At 66.7% G+C, this 27,842-nt stretch overlaps 2 protein-coding genes across 5 annotated transcripts; both read right to left on the bottom strand.

The window, feature by feature from the left end:
* Positions 1 to 574: 574 nt before the first annotated feature.
* On the bottom strand, positions 575 to 16,764 carry PCBP2 (poly(rC) binding protein 2). 4 transcript variants are annotated; one of them, XM_075724897.1, is made up of 16 exons: positions 16,692 to 16,764; positions 13,936 to 14,071; positions 13,473 to 13,496; positions 13,343 to 13,375; positions 12,843 to 12,959; positions 11,242 to 11,373; positions 10,513 to 10,641; positions 9,929 to 10,003; positions 8,203 to 8,289; positions 7,964 to 8,029; positions 7,148 to 7,189; positions 5,975 to 6,047; positions 5,434 to 5,472; positions 4,309 to 4,361; positions 3,757 to 3,926; positions 575 to 1,011 (listed from the first exon to the last, which is right to left on the bottom strand). In XM_075724897.1, the coding sequence occupies exons 2-16, from the start codon at positions 14,002 to 14,004 to the stop codon at positions 975 to 977; spliced, it is 1,146 nt and encodes a 381-aa protein (XP_075581012.1). In that variant the 5' UTR covers positions 14,005 to 14,071; positions 16,692 to 16,764; the 3' UTR covers positions 575 to 974. The 4 variants fall into 4 exon arrangements, with proteins under 4 accessions (XP_075581012.1, XP_075581014.1, XP_075581013.1 ...); XM_075724899.1 differs by lacking the exon at positions 7,964 to 8,029; XM_075724898.1 differs by lacking the exon at positions 7,964 to 8,029 and having other exon boundaries at positions 4,309 to 4,364.
* A 1,297-nt stretch (positions 16,765 to 18,061) lies between these two features.
* On the bottom strand, positions 18,062 to 27,397 carry AMHR2 (anti-Mullerian hormone receptor type 2). Its single transcript, XM_075724895.1, is given in 15 exon segments — positions 18,062 to 18,180; positions 18,264 to 18,314; positions 18,772 to 18,811; positions 19,884 to 20,009; positions 20,919 to 21,055; positions 21,132 to 21,279; positions 22,801 to 22,961; positions 23,031 to 23,145; positions 24,105 to 24,329; positions 24,948 to 25,057; positions 25,479 to 25,565; positions 26,037 to 26,178; positions 26,180 to 26,202; positions 26,793 to 26,942; positions 27,373 to 27,397. Coding segments are annotated over 15 exon segments (1,659 nt in total).
* Between the last annotated feature and the right edge of the window lie 445 nt (positions 27,398 to 27,842).

Below are 27,842 nucleotides of genomic sequence, written 5' to 3' on the forward strand. Positions count from 1 at the left end.
GGAGGGGGCTCTGGGGGTCACTTTTGGGGGGAGAACAGAGAAGGTGTCCGCCTGCCTCGTGTGTTTATGTAGGCCCTACTGTAACAGCCCCCACCCCAGCGCTGGGGAGAGGACCCCTCTCCCCAAGACAGGGCAGGGGATAATTTGGGGGAGCAGCACAGAAGGGGCTGTACTGGTGGCACTGGGAGCACTGGATGGGGGCAGAGACCCCCCTGCTGGAGCCCCAGGGGCGGGGGGCACTGCTCTCACCCCCCCCGGCAAAGGAGGGGCCCAGGCGGATTTTAGGGTGGGGTGGAAGAGGCACGACCCGACCTGGCTGGGCTAGGGCTTCCATTACAGACCAGTCTGGGGGGCACTGGGAGAGGCAGAGAACCCCCCAAAATGCACCTGGGGTATCAAAGCCGACCCCCCCCGCCTCCAGGGCCGGGTTTATCCAGCCTCGGAGCCGCGTCCCCTCCCAGGAACCCCAACCATACTGGGAGCACTGGGCAGAACCGGGGGGGTTCAAATAAAGACGGAGACAGGCAGATCCATTAACCAAAATATCCTCCAGTTTCTATTCACAAGGAAAAGCTCCAGTCCATCTTTTTATTAATTTTTTTTTTTGAAAAATTTCCTGACGTTACAGAACTAAACTGAAATGTTTCTCTTCCACTCTTACATTTCATGACAAAACAGAAACTTCATGAGCCGAAAAAAGGGGGGGGTGGGGGGTGAGGGGGCAGGAAGGAGAGAGAGAAGCTTTATAAAACTAAGGATCTGGGGCTCAGCGTTTTAACAGCTGAACGGAGAAAGGAATTAAAATGCTGTAATTAAAAAAAAAAAACCAAAACAAAACAAAACAAAAACCTCATGAGTGGCCGCGGAGAGCATGGAGGAACCGAAAAATTTACAAACTAGTTAAAACCTGGGGCTGGCTGCTAAGGGACTACACAGATGGATGGTGAGGTGAGGCCGAGGGTCCGCGTCGGGCCCTAGCTGCTTCCCATGCCCCCGGTCTCCGAGGAGAGCCTGCAACGAAGAAAAGGGCGTCAGAGGGGGCCCCGGCGGGGGGGGGGAGGAGGAGGAAGAGGGGGGGGTGCAGGGGAGGAAGGGCTTCCCCCTGGGGAGCAGCCTGGAGGGGGGATGGTCCCCCAAGAAGGGAAGGGGAGGGGGGTTTTGGGGTGCAGGGGGGTTTTGGGGTGCAGGGGGGTTTCTTTATGCACAAGCAGCAGGGAGGGGGTGCAGCCTGCTGCCCCCCAGCCATCCCCCCCCACCAAAATGGAGCCGGGGCGCTCCCAGGGCCCCGCGCTCTGCCAGGGAGGGAGGGAGGGGTGCAGAGCGAGCGCACAGCGGGCTCTGCTCCCAACAGCGGAGCAAAGCTTTTGGGGAGGGGGGGACCCAGGGGACCCCGAGGCACCCTGGGCACCCCAGGGTGCAGGCAGGCAGGCGGGAGGCAGCAATCCCTGCAGGGAAGGGGGGGCTGTACCCCCCCAGGGACCCCCGGGGGGGACACGCATGATGCAAGGGGTTCCCCGAGCAAGCAGGGACAACACCAGCACCCCCGACCCACCCCGAGCACCCCCAGGAGCTGCCATCCCGCGGCTCAAAGCTGCTCCCTCCCTGTGGTTTGGGGGGGGACACCCCAGGCTGGGTGGCAGCAAGCCCCCCCCCCAGGCAGAGGGCACCCCGCCAGGCCCCCTCCCCGGGGCTCAGCCCCCCCGTCGGCACAGATCTAGCAGAGCAGATTCTCACCGTGGCAACTTTATTACAGGTACAGACATTAAAGAGAGACAGGCGAGGCCGCGAGCCCCGTGGGCAACGTCACCAGGAATGCAATTAAATCCCCCAACTCGTTTATTTGGTAACGAACCCCTCCCTCCACCCCCCACCCCCTTCCCCAAAACCGTGATTGAAACCAAGCTACTAAAAAAATGGAAAAAAAAAAAAAGAAAGAGGAGGAAAAAAAAAAACCCCAAAACCCCAAAAAGCCATAGCTACAAGATAGCAGGATCGAGAAGGAATCAAACAGATCACTAGACTCCAGGCCGGGCTGGGACACAGGGAAAATCGTCTCTCGGCCGGCAAGAAAACTCCGTTCTAAGAAACATCACAAGCTCACTTTGGAGTAAAAAGGAGGAGGAAGAAGGAAAAAAAAAAAGAAAAAGAGGAAAACAAAAAATTGCTCTTCCAAGTCTCCTCTACGGGGTCTCCATGCTGCCACCGATCTGCTGGTCCTCTAAGGCCACAAGCAGACTCAGTAAGGAGAAAATCTCTGCTTTTCCGCTTTCAGTTTGTTAGTGACACATGGCACAGCTGGAGCGGAGGTACCCTTAGCAGCAGACACAACATTTAGAGCCAGGAGAGGGACAGGTTTCATGCCAAGCAGACTGGAGACACAAGGGGCAGTCGGAAGAGGGTTGGGGAGGCTGGCGGGTGCTTCGGAGGCCCCCGCTGTGGCGAGCGAGGGGGTGGTGGTGGAGGAGGAAGAAGAAGAAGGGGTGGAGGGTTGAGAGAGGTTGATGCTGAGGTGGTCAGGGATCGTGACGGAGGCTGCCTGGGAGGAGGGTTTAGCGCTTTCTAAACTGTAACAGAGGAGAAAAGGAACAAAAAAAAAAAAAATACGGGTGGGTGGAAGGGAACACCACAAAAAAAAAAGCACAGGACAAACAGCGTAAAATCGCACGAGCCGAGCTCGGGGAGGGAGGGAGGGAGGGAGGGAAGGACGGAAGAGCGCTGCGAGGCCGCAGCCATGCCCGGCGAGGTTTGGCCTTGCCTCCGAGCCGCACCAGGACCCCCCACGCACCCCAGAGCCCCGGGCCGAGCCATCAGCTCGGCAGCAAGGCCGCCCTCGGAGCCAGGTACCTCAACACAACCCGTGTGGAGCAAGTGGAATAAGCCAAAAAAAGAAAACCACCAAAAAAAAAAAAAGAAATCACAGATGGCTTCTCCTCTGCTCCCGCTTGGGAGCGAGCTGGAGCTGCCGTGCCACCCCAGCGTCGACGCAGACGACACGGAGCGGTGACGCATCCCTGCGCGGGCCTGGGGCTCGCTCCTCTCCGCCATCCGGAGCCCCGGGGGCTGAGGACCAGGGAGGACGCGGCTCCCAGCCCACCCCGTCGCAGGGGACGCGGCGGCAAGATGGGTCTGAGCGCACGGGAGTCCGAGTTGGGCCCTAAATCCCTGCTGCAGCGGAGCGAGCTGCAGCATGCCGCATGGCGGGCAAGCGGCCAGGCCCCGCGCCGGGCTGCGGGGAAGCTGGCCGTCCCCGTCAGGGCTCGGCAGCCGCTCTGAGGAGCCAAGCCAGCGCCGATGCCTCTCCCCAGGATCACGGCATCCCACCAGGAGATGCCCAGGATCTCCGCCAGCAGCCCCAGGGGAGTCCCTCCTCTGTCACCCCACGAAAAAGCCCTCACCACGCAAGCGCCGGATCGGAACAGCAGAGCCCTAACTGCCCGCCAAGGGCCCCATGGGGCCAGGCACGGCTTTTAAGCAGCCACGGGCTCCCCTCGGCCCCGTGGCCAGACCCCCTTCCAGCCGGGTCCGTTCCCCTACAGCTTCCCACAGACCAGGAGGCGATCGCACCAGGAAAATGGGACAGCAGGCACAGGGAGGGGAAAGGAAAGGGGGTGGAAAAACAAAAAATGGGAGAGAAACCCCCTTCCCCTCACGCATCAGGGCGTGAGGAGGGTCCCAGCCCCGGGAGCGGTACCCCACGGCGCAGGCGTGCAGCGCTAGGCCCCCCGACGCGCAGAGCCTCGTCGACTGCAGACTTACCTGACATTAATTAGATACTGGGCCAAGCTAATGCTCGCTGCAGATCCAGTTATGGTAACCTGCCTGTCAGTAGATCCTTCCACTGGATTGGCAATTTTGATCTGCGCCCCAGACATCTGGCGGATCTCATTGATTTTGGCGCCCTGACGCCCGATGATGCAGCCAATCAACTGGGGGGAGAAAGCAGCTTCGTTAGCGGCAGGCGAGAGCCGAGCGCGTTGACCCACCCTCCTCCCCCCGTCGCACATCTGTCCCCCACGGGGACGGGGGCACCATCTCTTGGTGGGGTTTCAGGGGCAGAGAAAGGGGGTTTCTGCCTTAAAGCGGGCTGCAGAGGGGAGGAGGTGGTTTGGGGTGCAGCCACAAGCCCTCCTGCAGCTCTGAGCCAAGGACAGGCAACCCCGTGCCCCATTTTCTTAAAGAGGGGCAGATTTTTTGTTAGAGAGGGGCAGATCCCGGTGACCCATGGGGACAAGGGGGCAGCTGCCTGCCCGCTGCCCACCCCCCTCCCCAACGCGGGCTGGAAGGGCCGGATCCCATCCGGATACTCACATCATTTGGAATGGTGAGTTCGTGAGAGGTGGTTTGAGCGGAGGCATCCAAACCTGCTTAGAGACAGAGAAAAAGCGGGAGAAGTTCAGGGGGAGGCGGTGGGACGGCAGGGCGCAGCACAGACAGACCGCAGCAGTCAAGCCAGCATTTGCTGCTGGCTTCATGGCTACCTTGGAGACGGTTTAAAACAGGAGGGGAAGGGTAGAGCAAGCTGTGAGGTTACTGCGACCCCCCCCGCTGCTCCCCACCTCCTCCCTGCTTGCCTGCTCTCCCCCCCTTGGTCACCCCAATTTCTCTCCCCATTGTCCCCCTCCCCGCAATGTCACCACAGGATCTTCCGTCCGGTCAGGACAGTCCCAGAGCAGCGCACTCTCACTGCGGGGGCTCCATTTGGGCGCTCGGCTCCGCTGCCCGCTCCGTTACCAGCTTCCAAGGGCTACGCTACCCCCCTCCTCCTCGCCGCCGCGGCCCCGGCAGGGCAGTGCTACGCCGGCCAGCGCGGGTGCTGCGAGGCTGCTCTCACGTCTCAGATGGGGCCAAGCATGTGTGCTAAGTGGATTTTTTTTTTTTTTTTTTTAAGAAATGTTTTTAAATTATTTTTCCCCCCTCCTCAGCTCGCTCCCTGTTACAGGGAGCGGCGGGAGCCTCGAGACCTCACCCCAGGGCTCTGGCAGGGGCGACGCAGCCTGGGGACGCGCCAGCGGCCGCGGCGGTTAACGCGGTGCCGTCCCCCCCGTTGCCAGCGGTTCTGCCACCAGCAGCAAGTGGGGGGCTCGGCTGCCGCAGGCAATCTGCTCCGGCAACTCCTCGGGCGGGGGGGATCGCTCCCCCACAGCGTGTGGTCGGGGGGTAAAGCGAGGGGGCCCAAGGCTCGCTAACAGCGTCAGACGCTGGCTGACCGAGCCCTCCAACAAGCCCTGCCGCTCTCCACCGTCCAGCTGACGACTTCTGGGGCACGTACAACCAAGCCAGTCGGGACCTCCAGCCCTCCTAAGGCTCCCCTCGACCCCCCCTTTCCCCTCCCATCCGTGCACAAAGGCGGGCAGCATTTAACAGGGAGAACGAGACCCCGGTCAGTATTAATACACAATAGAATAACTACAGATTTTGTTTTTTAATCATTACCCCAATAGCCTTTCACCTCTGGAGAGCTGGATTCAATGCCTGTTAAGATACAAGTGACAATGAGTTTGGCTGTCTCAAGTTTAGAGCCCCAAATGGGTATTTTAGCCATCTTAGCAAGTCTACAGCAAATTTGGTACAACTCAACAGTTGCCTGCTCAGGACTGGAGTAGCCGGAGGGGAGAGAGAGGGTGCTGCGGGTCGGGGGGTCTCCCGGTGCATTGGCAGAGCTGTGGAGGATGAGGGTGAAGAGGAAGGAAAGCAGCATGGAGGCCCTGCCTGCTCGGTGGCTTGTTTGGTTTTTTGTTTTTTCTGCCCTCTGCGGCCCCCCGCGACTCGCAGAGGTCGGTACCAAGTCGCCCCCAGAGACGTCGCGACAAAAATCGTTACCTGGCCAGGCTCGCCTCTGGGGGAGCATTTGGTTTGGTTTTTTTTGAGAGCGTGAGACCCAAGCGGAGGCCCCGTTAGAGAGGAGCCAAGCGGCGGCTCGCGGGCTGGCCTTTGGCCCACGCTAGCGTACAGAAGAGAGAAGGAGTTTCCATACCACTGAATCCAGTGTTGCCATGAGACATTGGAAAGTGTGACTGTTGCATTGCCAACTGGTGCAGCTTGGTCAGCTAGAGGGGAAAGAGAGAAAGAAAAAGGCTGATGTTAGCCATTTCCCAAGCCCGAGGGGGGCCAGGACTCGCACAGCACGCACATCGACGCGGACACTGCCAGCGGCACCGGGTCCCCCCGGCCCCTCCGTACACGGCACTGCCCTCTCCACCCGCAGAGCGGGGAGGCACCAGGCCGGGGTGGGCTGGGGGGGCTGCGCCCACCCCCTGGTGAAGCGAGGTATGAGAGGAGCTCAGGGAGAGAAGCAGAGAGGAGCAGGAGAGATGAGATGGCAGGGTGCTCGCACCACACCATGCAGGGAGCAGCAGCGGGGACAGGAGTGCCACGAGGGGAGATAGGAACGGAGCCCGGCTCGGTTCAGCCCCCAGAGCAGCTCTTCGCCCAGCTTCCTCCTAGCCCTTCTCCTCCCTGGCCTGGCACGTCAGAGCCCCCCCCTCGCTGCTCTAAGGGCGCCGGGAGCAGAGATGGGCCCCCGCCAAGCCTGCGACGAGCCTACGGGATGAGCATGGGTGCCAGAGGATGGTGGTGTCCGACAGCGAGCCGGCACAGCGCCCGCAGGAGAGGCGGCCGCTGCCTGGACCGCCGCTCCTCTCCCGAGCAGTCCCCGGCAGCAGCCCGGGCCGCATCAACCCCCGCTGCCAACTGCCACCTGCGACCGCGCGCCGGGCCAGCTGTCCCCTGCCCCAGGAGAACCGCCGTGACAGCGCACCATCGTGTGCTGGTTTTGTTTTTCTCTTGACGGGCTGCGTGCCAAATTCAAGAGGAAGGGGCGGGGGGGGGGCCAAGGGAAAAGCCAGAGCTGGTGTGAAATGCCAAGCCAGGGAGAGGTGGGTTCGGAAAAAAAAAAAATTATATAGGAGGAGGGAAGTGTCAGAAAGAAGGCAGGGGAGGGAAAAAGGAGAGATCTGAGACCGGGTGAAGCTGGCTGCAGGAGGGCAAATTGAAGGGAGGCGAGTTTTTTGGGGGGGAGTTCGGATTGGATCGAGTATTCAGCCCAAGCTGACAGCTAGCGGCTCGAGTCGAGAAAGCACGGAGAAAATTTTGGAAGGGGGGAGGAAGAAGGTGGATTTCAAGACAAGAAGTTGTAAACAAAACTTACATCTGGCTGTGGAATGGCATACTGTCCTTGAATGGTATAGGCCTACAAAAGGAGGAAAACAGTCCTATTAACAACCATCGGACAGCCACCCAGGGACAGACAGATTTCAACTAGCCAGGAAGTCAGAGAGCCAAGGTGGAGAGTTCTCCGGGGCGAGGGAAGTGGGGCAGGGAGAGGCAGGGGACGGATAAATGCTGTAACAAGCAGTTTCTAGACGGGCGGTTACTCGAATTGGCCTTACGTGGCGGTTACAGGGAGGGAGTGGACAGTATGGCGCCGTCCCCCCCAAAAAAAAAGTGGCAGACAAAAACAGAACGGCTGGGATCTTGATGAAGATGTATGGTGTGGTGGAGTCCGACAATGCTTCTAGCCCTGCGCCCCCCGCCTTGCCGACAGGGGAAGGTCTCCAACGCCCCCGCCAGCCCTGCTAGCTCCCGGCCCCTCCTTTCCCCGGCCCAGCAGCCCCCCCCAAAAAAAAAAGTCCCGTTCCGAGTCCTCTCGTCACTTCCGCACGCCTAGGAAAACGTCGCCGGGCAAGCTAGAGGTAAATGCTGGAGCTGGCTACCGATGCTAGACAAGGCAAAAGAGAGGCATTCAGGGGGGGTAACAAGGCTGAGTGCCTGACCTGCCACAATTCCATGTCTTGAGGTTAAGGGACAGCCACAGACTTCAGATTCCTCCTGAAGCTACCCAGAAAGGGCGAGTCACTGGCTGGGGCCTGGCTGGCTAAGGTTTGGGGGTGGGGGGGGCCGGGCAGGTGGGGGTGGGTGGGATAGGAAGGGGAGAGGGGGGTACACAGCCTCACTTCCAGGTCACCGGAAGAACTGCAGCCCAGGCTGGAATTGGCCCAAGTTCGTTGCCATGCAGTGGCTGCCGGGTGGCCTGCGTGAGGAGAGGTTGGTGGGCTCAGAGTCCAGTTCCCAGTGGACAGGAGTCCACAGCACAAAAGCCACCGTTGACGGTTTTGGGGGACGGGGACGGGGATGCCACCCTTGTTGGCAGTCTCAGAGAGGCCAAGGATTGAACGGGCCGTGGAGACTGAACTCCCCTCTCACCTCCTGAGGTGGTCCCTCCAAGTCAGAGTTGAGGCACATGGATGGGGCGGTGTGGGGGTAGCTCGCACTGCCGCTGCTGTACCTGTCCTGTGGATAAATTAGAGGACTTCAGTCTCCAGGGCTGTCAATCCGAAACCTTCCGCTAACACCAAAGTCACATCGACATTAGCTTTGCTGTTCGAGGGCTAACCCTGCTCTACGCACGACTCTGAGCTGCGAAGACAGAGCGCAACACCACCGGGAGCGGGGCCCGGACGGCTGCATGGGGCTGGCCGCGGCCCTGGGCCAGGGGAGAGGGGTGGAAGAGAAGGAGCGGGGAGAAGAAAGGGGAGGGGAGGGAAGAGATGCGTGGCCACGGGAAGCCTGCTCCTCACTGCTCTAACGGGGAAGGCGGCCTGCTCCCGCGCTGCGGGGGGGGCACGCGGTACGGCCCTCCGCTGGCAAAAGGCACGGGGGGGGGGGCGCACGGATGTACCCAGGCGCTTCCCCCGGGGCGCAGAGCAGCAGGAGAAGCTGTCGGAGAGGCGGGGGGGGCTGACCGGGTTCAGGGAGGGGAGGAGGAAGAGGCAGGGAGGGCAAGGGGTGGGGGGGGCCGAGGCGAGGAAGGGGACGGCTACAGGTCCGTCCCCAAAACAAGCATGGCATGCCAGCCTGGCGGGGCGGGGGGGAAGAGCAGAGTCAGGCCTGGCTCTCGGGGGGGCCGGCGGCAGCTACCCCCTTCCAGCTACCCCCTTCCCTGCCTACGGAGACCTCCACTGACAACGCCGGACCCTGCCTGCGCTGCCTGAGCAGCTCCCCAGGCCGGCTAGGGGCTCCGGGCCCCGCCAGAGCCCACCCCGGAGGGGTCTCCCTGACAGCAGGAAGGCAGCGGACGCATTTGCACGAGTCGCCGCGTTTTCTCCGAGCGTTACGGCAGCCCTGGGAACCGCAGGGTGGGGAGCGGGTGACCCGCACCCCGGCCCGAGCCCCCCTTGCCTTGCCCAGCAGCCTGGATGGGACCGCAGGCCAGGATGCCCAGCCAGCACCCCCCACCCCAAACAGGGCCAGGGGATTCGGGGCATTACAGCAGACCGGATCCCAGGGGAGCCCTGTCACCTGTAACCTGGCTCAGCAGCAGGGAGCAAGCAACTCCCCTGATCAGCTCAGCACAGGAGGGACTAAATCCCACATCCCCTGATGGCTACCCCTATCTGACACCTGCCCCTCGTGCAAGACGAAACCTTTCCGCACCCCAGGCTAAGCCTTTGCACCCCAAAAACCAGCCCCGGAGAGCAGAGAACCCCCCAAACCTCTGGGCCAGTCACCCACAATGGGTCACACCAAGTCCTCGGAGCCAGCCCCAGGCAGAGGGGCAGCGCCTGGATTTGGCAGCTGGAGCCTCAGCCCCATTCAAATCCCCCACCACTGCCACCATACTGGGATTTTTTTTTTTTTTTTGGCTGGTTAACTGCAGGGCTGTTTGCCAGCACCCCCTCCTCCCCAAATCAGCCTTTTTGCCCCCCCCCCATCCCACCTCTGCCCTCTTCCATCCCTCAGCGAGCTCAGCGAGGAAGGCTCGGAGCGGGCTCTGGGAGGCCGAGGCCAAGCAGAGCCACTCTCTGCCGGAGGAAGCGGCGTGGGTGACAGGCACGCAGAGCGGCTGATGTGCGCTGGCAGCGTGGCAGCTCGGTAAGACACCCCCTTGCTCTCCCCACCCCGCACCCCAGGAGCAGAGGAGAGGCCTTACCTGACCGCCTGCAAAGATGACGGGAGAGCTGGATGGCTTGGGTCGGTACGGGATGGTGACGCCCTTCGGGGGAGACTGGGTGACAGGCAGAGAGCAGAGGTTAGACACCGAGCGCTGCTGGCACCGACCATCCCCTCCCTGCACCCCAGATGCCAACACTCTGCGGGTTTAAATCGGCTGTTTGGGAGGACGCAGAGCAACCCCGTTTCTTCCCCATCCCGGGCACGGGGCCAAGGGAGGACACCCGAGGAGCAGAGCAGCGTGCAAGGGAGGCTTGGGACAGCAGGACAACACCGCTCAGCGTCACTGTGGTGACCGGTCGTGCTGCCCAGCACGGAGCCGTGGGTGACACCATCCACCGGTGAGTGGCTCTGCAGGCCTGACTCAACCCCGGTTTTAAGCAGCTCCAAGCCTCACCTGGATGAGGCCGTAATCCCCAGCTATCCCTTTATCCCCCAGCAGCCGTTTCTCTGTCCTCAGCGGTTTCCACTCGCAAGGAGGGCTGCAGCTCGCCAACGGCGGCGGGGATCCCCGCACTGCACGTGCCTCCCCGGGGGAGAAACAGGCCCGCGGGGAGGCCCTACCTCAAGCATGACGACGCAGATCTGTTTGACGCACTCGATGATAGACTGTGGGATCCCAGCGATAGTGATGGCTCGCTCAGTCGAGTTGGGCAGCATGTCTCCTGCCACCTGGACCTGTGCCCCCGTGCTCTGCAAAGTTGACGGTCAAAAATAAGTGGTCAGACCCCGGCAAAGGCTGTGACCTCAGCAACAAACCCCGTGGCCAGGTTATACATAGCCGAAACTTCCCCCCACCCGCCCTTTCCCCAAAAATAAAAGTCCTTTAATCCCAGCTGGAAATAATTCTGTGTCAGGAGCCCGGGGCAGGAGAGGAGGAGCTGGGCTGCAGCCTTTCCCTGTAACCCAAGTCAAGCCCGTCTCTGCAGCCAGCAGAGCTGGACAGAGTTAATCCCCGGCAGCCCAGCGTCAGCAGCGCCCGCACCGAGGGCAGCACAGGCCTGGCAGTGCATTCCCCGCTCCAACAACCGGGAAAAGGCCGGGGGGGTTGTTGGGAGCCCGGGGAAGGGGGGGAGCAGGAACCTAGGCAGCCCACTGTGGCGGACAGTGCCGGGAAGGGGACGGTCTGCCCCGAGTCTCAGTTTCACAAGCACTAAAAATACAAGGAGCTCTAAAAGGGTGGAACGACATCACGTCTCTACTATGTGGTACCACCTGGGGTGTGGCCGATGAAACCATTCACCCCTGGAGGCACCCGGACCCTCGCGTCCCCCTGGGCTGGCCCCCACACACCTCTCTTATCTCTTTGATCTTGCAGCCTCCTTTTCCAATGAGGGAACCGCACTGGCTGGCAGGTACCACAAGCCGGAGGGTGACCGGGGGCCGGCTGGCAGCTGTACTGTTGGTCATGGAGCTGCTGATGTCCTGCGAGGAAGAGGAGTTACTCAGAGGGGTCAGCCCAGCGCGGTGCCCTCGCCAGAACGGCACGCAGGGAGGTGACGCGCCTGGCAGAGGAACGGGGAGGGTGACGCTGGCACGGGCAGGCCAGGCCAAGGTGACCCCGGGGCTCTCCCCGTCCTATCTCCTACTATCTCCTAGGACTTCGTTAGCAGCCCAGAAACACCACAGCCACGTTTTGGAACAGGAGGAAGAAGCCAAACTCCACTGTCTCAATGAAAAGGGGGGTTTAACCCCCACCAGCGCAGAGGCACCAGCTGCGTCACACTAGAGCCAAACAGGAACCGGCTGTGCCGGTGCTGGACGGGGACAAGCGGCTGGGGCCTCGGTGCGCCCACAGCTCCCAGTTCAGCGTGGAGCCTCCAGTTGTAACGAGTGATCGGGGCAGGAGCGGCTCCGGGAAAAAACAAGCCCGGCGCTGATTACAGCGGTCATGTGCTGGCAGGGGGAGGGGAGGCACAAGGCCACGGCTCAATTGACCTACTAAAATAAAAGCTTTAACTGAGCCCAGCACCCGGAGCACCGGCAGCCAGGAGCCACGCTCGGATGGGGAGCCCTCGGAGGACTCGGGCTCTTGGGGTACGGCAGAAACAGCTCAGGGCTCAGCAGCCTTTTAGGCAACAGCAAGAACAGAGGGGCCTTGGGGACAGATCTGCCAGCACTGGGCTGTCTCCTCCCAGGGACGGGTCCCAAATCCAAACAGAAACAGGATTTTCACCCCCACAGGCAAGGTGAGGGCCACAGAGCTCTGCCCCACAGCAGGCAAGGAGCGCTCGCACCTTCCAGCGATGGAAAGCTCCTCAACGCCATGGCCCTGAGCAGGCTCTAACGCCCACAGCCAGGATCCGAGTTATCCAGGATCAACATCCCCCCTGGAAGCCCCCGATTCAACGGGACCAGGGGCACGATGTGGCTCCTCCTCCGGCGCTGCGCAGCTGCACCCCCAGGTCCCCTCCTCAGCAGGGCTGGAGCCGGAGCCAAGCCCCCGCTGCCCACCAAGACGTGCCAAGGGAAACCAGCACAACCACCCAGAAGGGTGAGGGAAGCCAGGGAAGTTTTGAAGCCCTGCTCTGTTTTAAGCTGTTTAACCAGCGGCTGCAGGGTGTTTTCAGCCTGGGAAAGTCCCCACAGGGCTCTGGCACTCAGCGAGCAAGCACTTAAGGATTGCTGAGCGCACACAGGGAAGTGTCACTACCTGGACCTTGACCCTGCTCACAGCCGGGCAAAGATCAGGCCCCATGGGGAAAACACCACCAACCCATGCAGAACAAGCCCATCCTGCTGCTCATCCCCAGGGGAGAGCTTCTCCTCATGCTCCGGACCCCCCAGCACGCTCTGGGGCAGAGCCCAGGGTAAATTTATGCGGGGACAGAGGTAAAAGGTGACCGCAAGCAGGGCAGCAGCCTGCTGCGGGGGGCTTGGGACCGCAGACACACCTCTTCCAGTTTGTCAATGATCATCGCAAAAGCTTTGAAGATGGCATTGGTGGGTCCAGCGAGGGTAATGATCCGTTCGGGGCAGTTCCCTTCTGAGATGTTAATGCGAGCACCACTCTGCGGGAGGAAGGCACGCAGACATCAGGGCTCCCAGCCCCCCACTCAGACCCCCAAAAGCAGCAGTGGGCCCACGCACCCGGCTCGGTTCAGCATGGAGCAGCCGGGGTCCCCCGGGATCCACCACCAGCCATGAATCCTCCCTCCCTCCCTCCCTCGGCTCGGGGCAGCCATCTTAGCAGCCATCTTAGCCTCCTCGGCTTCCTGCCCGGCCCTGCCTACACCTCCCAGCATGCCTCGCGCCCGCCAGCTCCCATCTGCTGCCGGGGCCGCTGGCACCACTCTGCCTGCAAATTCCTTTTAAGGTCCGCGCCGCCACGGCCCCGCCGGACCCCGCCAGATCCCCCCAGGTCCCCCCTAACCCTCCTGGCCCCGGGACTCACCTCCTCGCGCATCTTCTTCACGGACTCCCCTTTCTGTGCGGAGGGAGAGAAGGGAGAGGCATTAGCGCGGCCTTGCCGGGCGGCGGGCGGGGAGAGGGAAGCGGGGCGAGGGGGTTTGTTGCTCACTTACCTTCCCAATGATGCTTCCCACCTCCTGGGATGGAAACAAAAGTGGCCATTAGTCAGTGCTTAAAAAACTCCAGGAGTCTCAAGCTTAAACAACCCCCTTTCACAGCCAAAACAAGTTCCTCAGGACCCCAGATATCCCCTCCCAGGCATTCTGACACCCTGCTCCCAGCTGAGCTCGCCACCAGGTCGCTTCTCCCCCCCTCCTGGGCTGTTATTTTTATTGATGCGCTGCGCTTTTAAAGCGCTGCCTTGCTCCTCAAGAGATATCCAGGAGCCGGCCGGGTGCCAAGGAGCACATTCCTGACACCGCTGCCTAATGGCTGCAATAAGGAGGCAGCTCCAAGACGTCTGACCGACAGGATTTACTGCCATGGAATCACACAGCCCATCCAGTCTGCCGAAAAGGCCGCCCCTGTGTCAGGTGAAGGGGCTTCGGCGCGGCCCTGCGTACCACCAACACGTACCTTTCCGTGCATAAGTAGTCGGATGGTGAGCGTGACATTTAAACCACCTTCAATGACACCGGTGTCCATCTTGAGCTGCGCTGGGTTGAGTCAAGCTTCGTCAGTGGTCAGATCTTTGGTCGCTGGGTGAGCGGAGCTACGAACGAGAGAGGGATTGCATTTGAGGGGCTCTGGAACACTCCCCGGCCGGTTTCAGACCCATCCCGGGGGGATTCAAGCCCCATTACCCTTCCTTGAACATCCCCCTGGCAGTTTTAGGGCCGTGCTCCTCTCCAAGCGGAGATCAGGAGAGCCGATCCACAGCAGTTCAGCTCCCCAGCAAGCTGCTCCTCCTACCAGGCATTTTCCAGGGCGGATGGTCTGAGCTGGCACAATCCCACCTGCATCGGGCCACAGCCAGAGCCACGAGGGTCTCGCTCGTCCCCTGCCTCCCTCCAGCCCTGCTCCTCGCAGAGGCTTCGCCCACAGCTCCAGGGAACTTGCCTCTACTTGCAAGCCCCACACCTTAATCTAGATTACGAGCTTTCCTCCGCAGCTGCGTGTAGACACACACGCGCCAGACGGAGCGACCGCCCCGTTTCCCTTTGGTTTAACCCGCTTGGGGAACTGGGCTGTTGAGAAAAAAGGAAAAAAAAAAAAACAACCCACTTATCTGCGCCCTGAGCCTGCGTGGGGAGGCCTTTCAGACCGGTTTCCAAGTTGATTTACTCAAACCAGATAAGGCCACATGAGCACACGATCAGGTTTCAAACAACCTGCGGACCGAGTCGACAGCAGTTGCAAAACACCGCAACCGGCCACCGGCTCAGCCAGTCAGCCATTTAACTTGAAAAATAAATTAAAAGGAACTAAATTTCAGCTCTTGTTTTTATCAGTCCGGCTGGTCACCACCCCATCAAAGTTTAACCAAGCCCAGGGAGAGAAGCCGGGGCGAGGGCAGGGGGATGAATAGGGCAGGGGACCGTGCCAAGGGCGCAGCGCTGCCGCGCTCCGGGTTAATGCTCTTTTAAGGGGAAGCCGCTGGCACGGAAGGTTTTCTTTTTTTTTTTTTTTGCCATAGCAAGCAGTTACGGCCTCCATAAAACTCAGCCTGACATCCCATCGGATCCAAAAAGGCGCCCGTTTGCCTAGTTTGGAAAGAAGGGCTCAGGATCCGAGCCCAGCAGCAGCGGAGCGAGGAGGAGAGTCTAGACCCGAGCCCACGAGTTGGTTGTTTACGAGTTTCCCAGTTCACCGGAGGTGGCAGGAGCCTCGCTGGCACCCGCCGCCGTCTCTCCGGCTCTGAACCCACTCCTCCTCCCACCAGTTCAGCGTCCCAGTTCGCCTTCGTTAGCATTAATTTGCTTTCCTAGCAGCGGTTTTGCCAGTCGAACGAGCTTGGGTCGGTTACAGGGCCGCCTCGCAGCCCGCTGGGGACAAAAGGAGCCGACCAAACCTGCCGGGGGGTTATGCAAAGGGAGAAGCGAAGCCATGCGGGGCAGGCCGAGGCCGGCAGGCCGCCGTCGCTCTGACGCGGGCTCAGGACGAGCCAAACTTCTCCTTACCTCCATCCGGCAGCCCTGCCCGTCCCCACAGTGCACGTGGAAGGCCGGGCCCCACTGCCTGTACCGGGACCAAACACCCACCCGGGGGCCCCCCCACTCAGGATCCCAGCCCCAAACTGGGACCATTCTGGCAGAGGGAACAGGTCGCAGGGACAGGGATTTGGCTCTAAAACCGGCCTGTCCCTGAGGCGGGGGGGAAACGCAGCTCCAAAACCGACTCATCCCTGCGGTAGAGGGGTAAAAAACAAATCTGGGGCTGGAGATCCCAGCTCGTTGGCCCGGGGGGGGGTAGGGGGGCCATGGACAGACCCCCAGGCCGGGGACTGAGCCTCCAGACCAGGCCCGTCCACAGAGGGGGGCGAGGGGGGGTCCCCAGTCCCGGATCGCGGCTCTAAACGGGACCCAGAACCCAAAAGGGGAAAAACCGGCCGAGCCCCGGGTGCGCGGCTCAGCCCCGGCTCGGTCCCGAGGGGCTGGGGGGCAGCTCTGGACCCCAAACCGGGCCGGGGCGGGCGGATGGGACCGGCTCGGGGGCTCTAAAAACAGCCCAGAACCCGGGGTGGGGGGGGCCGGGGCCGCGGCTCCAAGCCGGGCCGGTCCCGGGGGGCGGAGGGGGAAAGCCCCGAGTCCTCGGTGCGGGGGGGGGTCCGAGCCGGGCTCGTCCCGTGTCCCCCCGAAAAGAACCCGGGATGGCAGCAAAAACGGGCCCGGCTGTTGAGGGAGTGAAAAAAAATAAAAACCCAAAAACTAAAAAGAAAAAAAACCCACAAAAAAGAAAAAAAAAGACGAAAAATGGCCAAAAAAAAAAAATCCCCCCGCCCCCCGGTGCCCCCCCGCCGCCGCTCGGCCCCGGGCGGGAGGGGGGCGGCGGCGGCGCCACGTGACGCAGGGGCCCCCCCGGCCCCGGTCCCCGCGGGGGGCGGCGGGGGGGGAGGGGGGGAGCGGGGGGAGCGCGCGGAGGGGCGGCGCCCCCCCCCCCGGCGGCGCGGCGCGCGCGCAGGCCGCGGCCTAGGCCGCGAGTAGGCCGCACGTAGGCCGCGGGCTGGCGTGAGGGCGCGGCCGGCGGCGGGCGGCGCGGGGGGCGCTACGCGAGGCCGCGGCTCCGCGGCCGTTGTGGAAGCGGGCGCCGGATGGCGCCGGGGGAAGCTCGGAGCGGGGGGTGGGGAGGGGAGGAAGGGGTCGGGAGGCGGCGTGGGGAAGGGTCGGGCCTACCTGGAGCGGCGCCGGTAACGGCGGCGGGAGAAGGGCGCTCCGGGCGGAGCGGGAGGAGGGAGGGCGGGGAGGAGGGGAGGGAGGTGGGGGGGGGAGAGGGAGCGCGCCGGGGCGGGCGGGCGGGATGGCGGCGGGAGGCGGCGGCGGCGGCGGCTGCTCCTGCTGCGGCGGCCGCGGCGGGTCTGGGAGGGGGCGGCGGGAGCGGCCCGATTTACACCCCGCCCCGACCCGGAAACGGACGCCGCGCACCAGCGAGGCGCGGCGGGGCGGGGATAGAGCGGCCACCCCGCCCCGCGCCCCGCCCGCCCCGCGCGGCCCGGGGGGGGCAGCGGCGAACGAGCCCGGCGGGCGGAGCGGCCACGGGGCGCCGCAGCGCCGCCGGCGGCTCGGAGGACTTGGGGAGCCGGGGCGGCGGGGGCATGAGGGGCGCTGGGGGGGGGGGGCGCTGGGGGGCAAGGGGGGTAACAAGGGGCGGGGGGGCCAGGAAGGGGCAGTGGAGGCTGGGGGGGCAAGAAGGGGGGGCAAGAAGGGGCAATGGAGGGCGGGGGGGCAATGGGGGGCGATGGGGACGGGGGGGCGATAGGGGAGGGGGCGGGGGGTAACAAGGGGCAGGGGGTAGCAGGGGGCAGGGCAATGGGGGGCGATTGGGGTAGGGGGGCAATTGGGGTGGGGGAGGAGGAGACGCCCATGGGGGCACCAAGGGGCGGGGGGGGGGGTTGGGGGTCAAAGGGGCAATGGGGGGGGCAAAGGGGCAAGGGGGGGGCAAAGGGGCAGCCCCCCCCCCCCCCCCCCAGGGCTGAGGGGGGTCTGTGTCCCCCGACCCCCAACGGCGCGAAGGAGGCGCTGGCGCGGCGGGGGGGTCCCAGAGCTTTATTGGGGGGCAGCAGGGGCACCCAGCACCCCCCTCCCGGCAGCCAGGCCCCCCCGGGACACGGGGTGAGGGGACACGGGGGGACCCCACGGGCACAGGGATGCAGCTGGGCAGCGCGGTCATGGGCGGACACGGGTGGTCACAGGTGCTCCTGGTTGGTCACGCGTGGTCATGGGTGGACACAGGAGGTCCCAGCAGGTCACAGGTGGTTCCAGGTGGTCATGGATGGGCGCGGGCGGTCATGGGTGGTCTTGGTTGGTCACGCGTGGTCATGGGTGGCTGGGGAGGTCGCAGGTGGACACGGGTGGTCATGGCTTCACACGGGAGGTCATAGCTTCACACGGGTGGGCATGGGGGGGCCCGGGGCAGTCAGGGGCACACGGTCGGCCACGGGAGAACACAGGTGGTCATGTCTGGCCATGGATGGTCACAGCTGCCAGGACACGCGTGCTCTGGGGCAGCTGTGGGCACACGGGTGGTCACGGGAGGTCACGGGTGGTCACGGGTGGTCACAGGTGGGCACTGGTGGGCACGGCAGGAGCGGGGCGCAGGGTGGTGATGGTGGCCTCAGTCGGAGTCGCTGCTGGAGGAGGAGGAGGAGGAGGAGGACGAAGAGCGCTGCGGGGGGGACAGGGCGGCCATGAGCACCTGGGGCGGGGGGTGCCCCCCACGTGCCCCCCTGCCCCCCGCCCCCCCCCCACCTTGTGCCTCTTCTGAGCCTTCTTCATCCTCTTCTTCATCTTCTTCGCCGCCTTCTTGTCCAGCCCCGGGGGGTACAGGGGGGGCACCCCGGGGGGGGGGGGCTGCAGGGGGGGGCACCCCGGGGGTCCCATGGGGCACAGGGGGGGTCCCGGGGGGCCCAGGGGAGCCCCTGGGGGGTAGAGGGGGGGGCCAGTAGGGTAGGGGGGCTGCCCGAGCCCCCCCAGCGAGTTCGGGGGTACCCCGGGGGGGGGGTAGGCGGGGTTGGGGGGTGGGGGCTGCAGGGGGTATGTGGGGTTCGGGGGGTACGCAGGGTCGGGGGGCAGGGGCTGGGGGGGGTACGTGGGGTTCGGGGGGTACACGGGGTTGGGGGGGGGCGGCTGCCCTGGGGGGGAGAGAAAAGAGAAAATTGAGGGGGGACCCCAGCCCCGGGGGGGCGGGGAGTGGGGGGGGGTCGAGGCAGCCCCCCCGCTTTGGGGGTGTCCCCCCCCTCGGCTTGCCCCCCCTTACCTGCACCAGGGTCCCACATGGCGGGGGACGGCTCCGGGACCTGGGGGGGGCACACGGGGTGAGCAAGGGCCCCCCAAAACCCCAGGAGGGGTCCCTGGGGAGCCCCCACCACCGTGGAGAACCCCCAACTGCCTGGGGACCCCCCCACTGCCTCCGGGGGGAAACTGAGGCATGGCAGCTCGGGGCGGGGGGCGGCGGGGGGCATTTGGGGGGGCAGGGGGGCCTGGGGGGCGCATGGGGAATGCAAGAGGGATCTGGGGGTGCACGGGGGGGGTTGGGGGTGCAGAAGGGGACTGGGGGTGCAGGGGGGTTTGGGGGTGCAGAAGGGGTCTGGGGGTGCAGGGGGGGGGTTGGGGATGCAGAAGGGGACTGGGGGGTGCGGGCGGGATCCGGGGGTGCACAGAGAGATCTGGGGGGTGCACAGGGGGGTTTCGGGGTGCAGAAGGGGACTGGGCGGGAGCACAGGGGGGGTTTGGGGGTGCAAAAGGGGACTGGGGGGTGCGGGGGGGACCCGGGGGTGCAGGAGGGATCCGGGGGTGCACAGGGAGATCTGGGGGTGCAGGGGGGGTTTGGGGGTGCAGAAGGGGTCTGGGGGGTTCAGGGGGATCAGGGGGTGCGGGGGGGAATCCAGGGGTGCACGGGGGGGGTTGGGGGTGCAGAAGGGGACGGGGGGATGCAGAGGGGGGGTTGGGGGTGCAGAAGGGGACTGGGGGGGTGCGGGGGGGGGGTGGGGGTGCAGAAGGGGGACGGGGGGGTGCAGAGGGGGGGTTGGGGGTGCAGAAGGGGACGGGGGGGTGCAGGGGGGTGGTTGGGGGTGCAGAAGGGGACGGGGGGGTGCAGAGGGGGGGGTTGGGGGTGCAGAAGGGGCCTGGGGGGTGCGGGGGGGATCCGGGGGTGCAGGGGGGGGTGCGGGGGTCGTGGTGCGGGGTGGGGGTGCGGGGTGGGGGCCCCCTCCCACCTGCCAACTCCGCTCCGGCCGCGGCCCCGCCCGGAGGAAGGGGGGGGAGGGGCCGGGCGGCGGGGGCCGCCCCGGGGCGGGGGGCGGGGCTGGGTTCGTTCCCGTTCCCGGTTCCCTCCCCCCCCCCCCCGTGCCTCAGTTTCCCCGCACCCACCTGGGCGGGCGGGGGGGGCCCCGCTGCCAGGCGCTGGAGCCGCTGCAGCGCCCGCTCGGCCGAGAGCCGCGCCTCGGGGTCGGGGTCCCAGCAATCCTCCAGCAGCTCCGGCAGAGCCCCCCCGGGCTGCGGGACCCCCCCCCTCAGCGGGCAGCCCGGGACCCTGCAGGGGCCCCCCCGGGTGGGGCCCCCCCCGGGCATGGCACCCCCAGGGTATGGGGACCCCCAAACAGGGACATACACCCCCCCCCCCCAGGGTAGGGGGACGCCTTGCATCCCAGCAGAGACATCCCCCGGGCATGACACCCCCCAAGCAGGGACCCCGCCATGCAGGGACACCCCCCTCCCAGGCAGGGACACCCCCCAGTAGGGATCCCCCCCCCCCCAGGCAGGGGAACCCCCCAAGCAGGGACACCCCCCGGGTAGGGGGACCCCTTTGCACCCCAGCAGAGACCGCCCCCGGGCATGACACCCCCCAAGCAGGGACATCCCCCCAGGGTACAGGGACCCCTTTGAACCCCAGCAGAGACACGCACCCCCCCCCCGGTAGGGACCCCCCTGGACATGACACCCCCAAACAGGGACACCCCTCCCAGGCAGGGGCACCCCCAGGCACCCTCAGCGTCCCTGGGCACCCGGGCAGGGACCACCCTGGGAAGGGGCACCCCTGGGTACCTCTGGGTACCTGGGCAGGGACCCCCCGCTCCTGGGCATGGGCACCCCGGGTCACCCCTACACCCCTGGGTACCCCCAAACACCCCTGGGCACCCCTGGGCACCCAGGCAGGGACCCCCCCAGGCATGGGCACGCCAGGGCACCCCTACACCCCTGGGTACCCCCCAAACACCCCTGGGTACCCTCCAAACACTCCTGGGCACCCCCGGGCACCCAGGCAGGGACCCCCCCAGGCATGGGCACCCCAGGGCACCCCTACACCCCTGGGTACCCCCCAAACACCCCTGGGCACCCCCAAACACCCCTGGGCACCCCCGGGCACCCAGGCAGGGACCCCCGTGGGTGCCGGTCGGGGCTGACCTGGGGGGCGCGGTGCCAGGCGGGGGGGATGAGCGGCCGCCGCCGCTCCTCCACAGCCAAGCGCCGGAGCTGGGCACCCGTGGGGCTGGCACCCAGCTCCGCCTCGTACGCCAGCCGAAACGCCGGCACAGGGGCTCCTGCAGGGCGGCGGGGGGGTCAGCGGGGATGGGTGGGGGGTCCCGGGGGTCCCGGGGGGCACCCACGGGTGCTCACCGGGGCTGAGGGCCTGGCAGCGCGAGAGGATCTCCCAGAGCAGCAGCGCCAGGGCGTAGACGTCCGCCTGCCGCAGCGCCCGGCCCCACGCCCGCAGGTCCAGGCTCTCGTCCAGGATTTCGGGCGCCAGGTACCGCTGGGTGCCCGCCTGCGCCCACCCGCACTGCTCGCACGGTCCGCGGCACGGCGCACGGCGAGCACCGGGGGCCCCGCAGGCTCACACCAGGGCCAGGCATGCACCAGGGCCGGGCATGCACGTGTGCCAGGGTGAGCCTCGCACCAGGGCCATGCTCACACCAGGACCATGCTTGCACCAGGGCCGGGCATGCGCGTGCACTAGGCTGAGCCTCGCACCAGGGCCATGCTTGCACGTGCACTAGGCTGAGCCTCGCACCAGGGCCGTGCTTGCACGTGCAGCAGGGTGAGCCTCGCACCAGGGCCATGCTTGCACATGCGCCAGGTCTGAGCTTACACCAGAGCTGTGCTTGCACCAGGGCCGTGCTTGCACACGCACCAGTCCCCCCCTTGCACTGCAGCCATCCTTGCACGCACACGAGGGCTGCACTTGCACCCGTTCCCCGCTGCTGGCAGCGTGAGGGGGGCCCTCCCTGTCCCGTCCCATCCCATCCCATCCCGTCCCATCCCATCCCATCCCATCCCATCCCATCCCATCCCTGTCCCATCCCTGTCTCTGTCCCATCCCATGCCATCCCATCCCCATCCCGTCCTTGTCCCCATCCCATCCTTGTCCCCATCCTGTCCCATCCTGTCCTGTCCCATCCCGTCCCATCCCATCCCATCGCGTCCCGTCCCGTCCCATCCCATCCCCATCCCATCCTGTCCTGTCCCACCCCATCCCATCCCATCCCATCCCGTCCCATCCCGTCCCCATCCCATCCCATCCCATCCCGTCCCCATCCCGTCCCATCCCATCCCGTCCCCGTCCCCATCCCATCCCATCCCATCCCACCCCATCCCATCCCATCCCGTCCCGTCCCGTCCCATCCTGTCCTGTCCCCTCCCATCCCATCCCGTCCCCGTCCCCATCCCGTCCCGTCCCATCCCATCCCATCCTGTCCCGTCCCATCCCATCCCATCCCATCCCACCCCATCCCATCCCATCCCGTCCCATCCCATCCCATCCCGTCCCCATCCCCGTCCCCATCCCATCCCATCCCGTCCTGTCCCATCCCATCCCATCCTGTCCCCATCCCCATCCCATCCCATCCCGTCCTGTCCCATCCCATCCCGTCCCATCCCATCCCATTCCCATCCCATCCTTGTCCCTATCCCATCCCACCCCATCCCATCCCGTCCCATCCCATCCCCATCCCGCCCCGTCCCATCCCACCCCATCCCACCCCATCCCATCCCATCCCATCCCATCCCATCCCATCCCATCCCGTCCCCATCCTGTGCCATCCCATCCCATCCCATCCCATCCCGTCCCATCCCGTCCCATCCCATCCTGTCCCCATCCCCACCCCACCCATCCCATCCCATCCCATCCCATCCCATCCCATCCCATCCCATCCCGTCCCCATCCTGTGCCATCCCATCCCATCCCATCCCATCCCGTCCCATCCCGTCCCATCCCATCCTGTCCCCATCCCCACCCCACCCCATCCCATCCCATCCCATCCCGTCCCGTCCCGTCTCGTCCTGTCACCTTGCGGATGGGCAGGGCCTGCCGGGCGCTGGTGCCGGCCTGGGCGCGTGGTGGCAGCGCCAGCGCCAGCCCGAAGTCCCCGATGGCGCAGGTGCCGTCCTGGCGCACCAGCACGTTCTGGCTGCTCAGGTCCCGGTGCACCACGCTGGGCTTGTAGAGGCCTGGGGGCGGGGGGCGTCAGGGCGGGGACCCCGCGGGCGCGGGCGGGCGGGGCAGGAGCGGCCGCTCACCGTCGCGCCACAGCTCCTGGTGCAGGAAGGCCAGGCCGCGGGCGAGCGAGAGCGCCAGGCGCACGCTGCCGGCCCACGTCCCCACGTGCTGGCCCAGAAAGTGCCGCAGGGAGCCCTGGGGGACACGGGGACACTCCTGGGGACACGCCCGGGGACACGCCCGGCACACGGCGCAGCCCCCCGCGCGCGGGAGCGCCCCGTGTCGCGGCCGCGGCACAACCTGCGTGGGCACCTCCAGCAGCCCACGCACGCGCGCGTGCACAGCAGCCCTCCCGCGCGCTCCAGCACCCCGTGCGCACCCCCCCGGCGCTTTGCACACACGCCTGCCCCCGCAGCAGCCCGTGCACACCCGGGTGCATCCCAAGCAGCCCGTGCATGCCCGCGTGTGCCCCCAGCACCTTGCACGCGCACCTGTGCGCACCCCCAGCACATTGCACGCGCACCTGTGCGCACCCCCAGCACCTTGCACACACTCCTGTGCACACCCCCAGCACCTTGCACGCGCACCTGTGCACACCCCCAGCACATTGCACGCACACCTGCCCCCCGGGCAGCCCACGCCCAGCAACCCATGCACACCCGTGTGCACCCCAGCAGCCCCTGCACACCTTGAGCAGCCCGTGCACACCCGTGTGCACCCAACCAGCCCCTGCACACCCATGCACACGTTGAGCAGCCCGTGCACACCCGTGTGCACCCAAGCAGCCCCTGCACACCTTGAACAGCCCGTGCACACCCGTGTGCACCCAACCAGCCCCTGCACACCCGTGCACATGTTGAGCAGCCCGTGCACACCCGTGTGCACCCAAGCAGCCCCTGCACACCCGTGCACACGTTGAGCAGCCCATGCACACCCGTGTGCACCCAAGCAGCCCGTGCACACCCGTGCACACATTGAGCAGCCCGTGCACACCTGCGTGCGCCCAAGCAGCCCATGCACCCCCCCAGCAGCCCAAGCGTGCCCACGCGCGCCCAAGCAGCCCATGCACGCCCGCGCACCCCCGCGTGCAGCCCGAGCGTGCCCACGCGCACCCTGAGCACCCCGAGCTCCCCGCGCCCCTCAGTGCCACTCACGGCGGGGTAGAGCTGGAGGACGAGGAGCCCCCCACGGGCACGGGGCCCGGCGCCCCGCGTGCCCAGCAGCCGGGCCACGTTGTCGTGCTCCATCAGCGGCAGCCCGTGCACGGCCCGCTCCGCCGCGAAGCGCCCGGCCGCCCCCGCCGCGAAGGCCTTGATGGCCACCGGCCGCTGCTGCAGGGTGCCCCGCCACACCGCCGAGAAGCGCCCCGCCTGCAGCACCTGCCAGCAGCCACAGCACCCGGGGGGGCCCGTAGTGACCCCGGGTGTCCCCTCTGGGTGACGGGCTGCCAGCCGGGGCTGGGTGACCCCAGCCCCAGGCACAGGCAGCCCCGGGCACCCGTGGGTGCTGCCAGCCCCAGGAACCCCAAGCCCGTACCCTCAGCGCTGGGCACCCACGGGTGCCCCTGTTCCTGAGCACTCCCGTGCTGAGGGATCCCCATCCCCAGGCACCCACGGGTGTCCCAGCCCCAGTCACCCCCACACCCAGGGATCCCCAGGCACCCACGGGTGTCCCAGCCCCAGGGTCCCCCAGCCCTGGGCACCCCAAACCCAGTAGCCCCAGTCCTGGGCACCCATGAACACCCTGAGCCCTGGGCTTCCTTGTGCCCCCCCGAACTGCTGCCCCCCCGTTTGTGCCCCCCCCGTGGGTGCCCCTCGGTCCCCTCCCCCTATGGGTGCCTCCAAGTGCATGCCCCCCAGGATTGCCCCCTCAAGTGGCCCCCCCCATTTGGGTTCCCCCCCCCGAGCCTCCCATCAGTGTCCCCACTGTGGGTGTCCCCCCGGGACCCCCCCTGTGTGCCCCCCCCGGGTGCCCCTCGCTCCGTGGGTGCCCCGCACCTGCAGGAAGCGCAGCGCAGGCAGATCCGGGCTCGGGGGCTCCGGGGGGACCCTGATCCTCTGGCACCCCCGCGGGGGCCGCCCTGTGCGGGCCCTCGCCCGTCGCAGCCCTGGTATGGGGACAGAGGGACACTGGGGACACCCCCACCCGGGGACACCCCCACCCGGGGATCCCCCATAACCAGGGACACAGGACCTGGGGACACCCGGGACACCCCCCGGGGACACAGGGGATGTGGCTCCTGGGATCCCTGCACCCAGGGACCCCTGCACCCCGGGGACACCCGGGACACTGGGGTCACTGGGAACACTGGGGACACCCCACCTGGGCACCCTCACACCCAGGGCTCCCCCCGGCACTGGGACCCCCCCTGCCCCCGGGACAGGGTGACGTGGCACTTGGGAACCCCCCCACCCCAGGAGACCCGCACCCAGGGACACCCGGGGACACCCAGGGACACCCAGGGGACACGGGGTAGGGGGTGGCCTGTGCGCAGGGGTCCCCGTGTCCCCCCGTGTCCCCGTCCCTACCGAGGACGGCCAGGCAGGCGAGGAGGAGGAGGAGGGGACCGGCCCCCCACAGCCACAGGGTCCCCGCAGACCCCGTGCGGCCGGGCACTGGGGACAGAGGCCACGGTGACACGGGGCCCCCCCCACACCTGACGGGCACCCCGGCGTCCGGGGGGTGGTGGCCCCTTTTTGGGGGACTGAGGGCAGAGACACCCCACGGGTTGCCCAGCCCCCCGTGGGTCCCAGGACCCCCCCTGGGTTCCCCATCCCCTATAGGTCCCCAGACCCCCCCATCGCTCCCCCAGTCCCCTGTGGGACCCACATCCCCCTCTAGGTCCCCCCCAGGGCTCCCCCAGCCCCCACGGGTCCCCTATGGCTCCCAAGCCCCCCTCCCTGGGCCTCCAGCCCCCCCCGGACCCCCCCATGGGTCCCACATCCCCCTACGGGTGCCCTGAAGGTCTCAGGGTCCCCCCTGGGTCCCCCCTGGGTCCCCCATGCATCCCCAGCCCCCCCCCAGTGTCCCCAGCCCCCCCTGGCCTCCCGAGGGATCCCGCCCAGCCCCCTGGAGCCCCCCAGCACCGGGGCCGTGGCGGGGCCCCCCCAGCCCCGGCCCGGGCCCGCCGGCGTTGCCGTTGCAGAGGTGGCCGTGGCAGAGGCAGACGAGGACGGCGCTGCCGGGGGGTCCCGCGGGGCTGGGGGCGCAGGCGGGAGAGGGGCAGGCGGCCCCCCCGGCCCCCCCAGCAGCCTGGGGACACCACCGTCACTGGGGCACCCCGGGGGGCTGGCCGGGGAACCCCGAGGCTGGCGATAGGGTGGGGGCCCCGGCTGGGACCCCCTCCGTGGGACCCCCTCCATGGGACCCCCTCCCTGGGACCCCCCTGCCCGGGACCCCCTGCCCGGGACGCCCCTGCCCCAGACCCCCCTGCCCGGGACCCCCTCCCTGCGACCCCCTCCCTGGGACCCCCCCTGCCCCAGACCCCCCTGCCCGGGACCCCCCCCCCCGCAGCGCTGCTTCATCTCAGCGCCGCCGTAGCAACTTCTCAAGGCCAAGGTCAAGCGCAGCAGCTGGGAGGGACCCGGGCGTCCGGGCCTCCCAGCACCGCCCCCCACTGCCCCTAAAGGCAGGATCGGGCCCCTCCACCCTGCCCCAGCCCCTTCCCCTGCACCGAGCCCCCCCAGGGCAGGATCGGGCCCGGGGCCCCCGGGCAGGACCCCCCGGGCAGGACCCCCCGTGCCGGACCCCCCGGGCCCCCCGGCAGGACCCCCCGGCAGGACCCCCCGTGCCCCCCCCCCGGGCAGGACCCCCGGCAGGACCCCCCGGGCAGGACCCCTCACCCTGCACCAGCGCCTGGCTGCGGTTCCAGACGCCGACGCAGCAGTGGCCGGGGGGGCAGCGCACGGTCCCGGCCTGCGCCCCCCCCGCACCCCCCAGCCCGCCCCGCACGCTGGGGTGCTTGTAGGAGACGCAGCTGAGGTTGAGGGGGCCTGCAGCGGGGGGGGGGACACGGTGGCGACAGCTGCCAGCCCCCCCCCCAAAAAAAAACCCTCCTCGACCCCTCCAGCTCCCCCCAACTCCTCCTCTCCCCCCCAAACCCCCTCCTCTCCCCCCCAGCTCCCCCCAAACCCCCTCCTTTCCCCCTCCAGCCCCCCCAAACCCCCTCCTTTCCCCCATCCCCCTCAAAACCCCCTCCTCTCCCGCCCCAGCTCCCCCCAAACCCCTCCTCTCCCCCCCAGCTCCCCCAACCCCTCCTCTCCCCCTCCAGCCCCCCCAAACCCCTCCTGTCCCTCCCCAGCTCCCCCCAAACCCCCTCCAGCCCCCCCAAATCCCCTCCTCTCCCCCTCCAGCCCCCCCAAACCCCCTCCTTTCCCCCCCAGCCCCCCCCCCCCCCCCGCCCGAGGGGGTCCCCGCACCCACCTGGCAGCCCCGGCGCCAGCCCCATGGGTGCCGCGGGAGCGGGCAGGGGAGAGCGACCCAGGCCGGAGGCAGCCAGGGGCGAGGAGGAGGAGAAGGAGGAGGAGGAGGAGGAGGAAGGCGCTGCCCCCGCAGCGGGGAGGAGAGCGGGACAGGGTGCCCCGGGGGGAGCCCGCCCTCGCCCCCCCCGCCTCGCCCAGAGCCCCCCCGGCCGGTGCTGCCCCCAGCGAGCTCCCGCCCCCCCCCCCCCCCCGTGCCTCAGTTTCCCCACCTGGGGCCGAACCCGGCCCCCCCGCAGCAGCCGCGCTCCCCCCGCCGAAATCCCGCAGATTTCCAGACAACGCCAGCGACTCGTGTTTATTACAAAAAGAAATCGTCGTTCCCCGTTTACAAAGGAGCCCCCCAAAAAACTAACATTTTCATCTAAGTCCTTTTGTACAAAAAAATAGCACTTTGGGAAAAGGAAAAAAAAA

Source organism: Pelecanus crispus, chromosome 26 (assembly GCF_030463565.1).
Source record: "Pelecanus crispus isolate bPelCri1 chromosome 26, bPelCri1.pri, whole genome shotgun sequence".
Classification (NCBI taxonomy): Eukaryota; Metazoa; Chordata; class Aves; order Pelecaniformes; family Pelecanidae; genus Pelecanus; species Pelecanus crispus.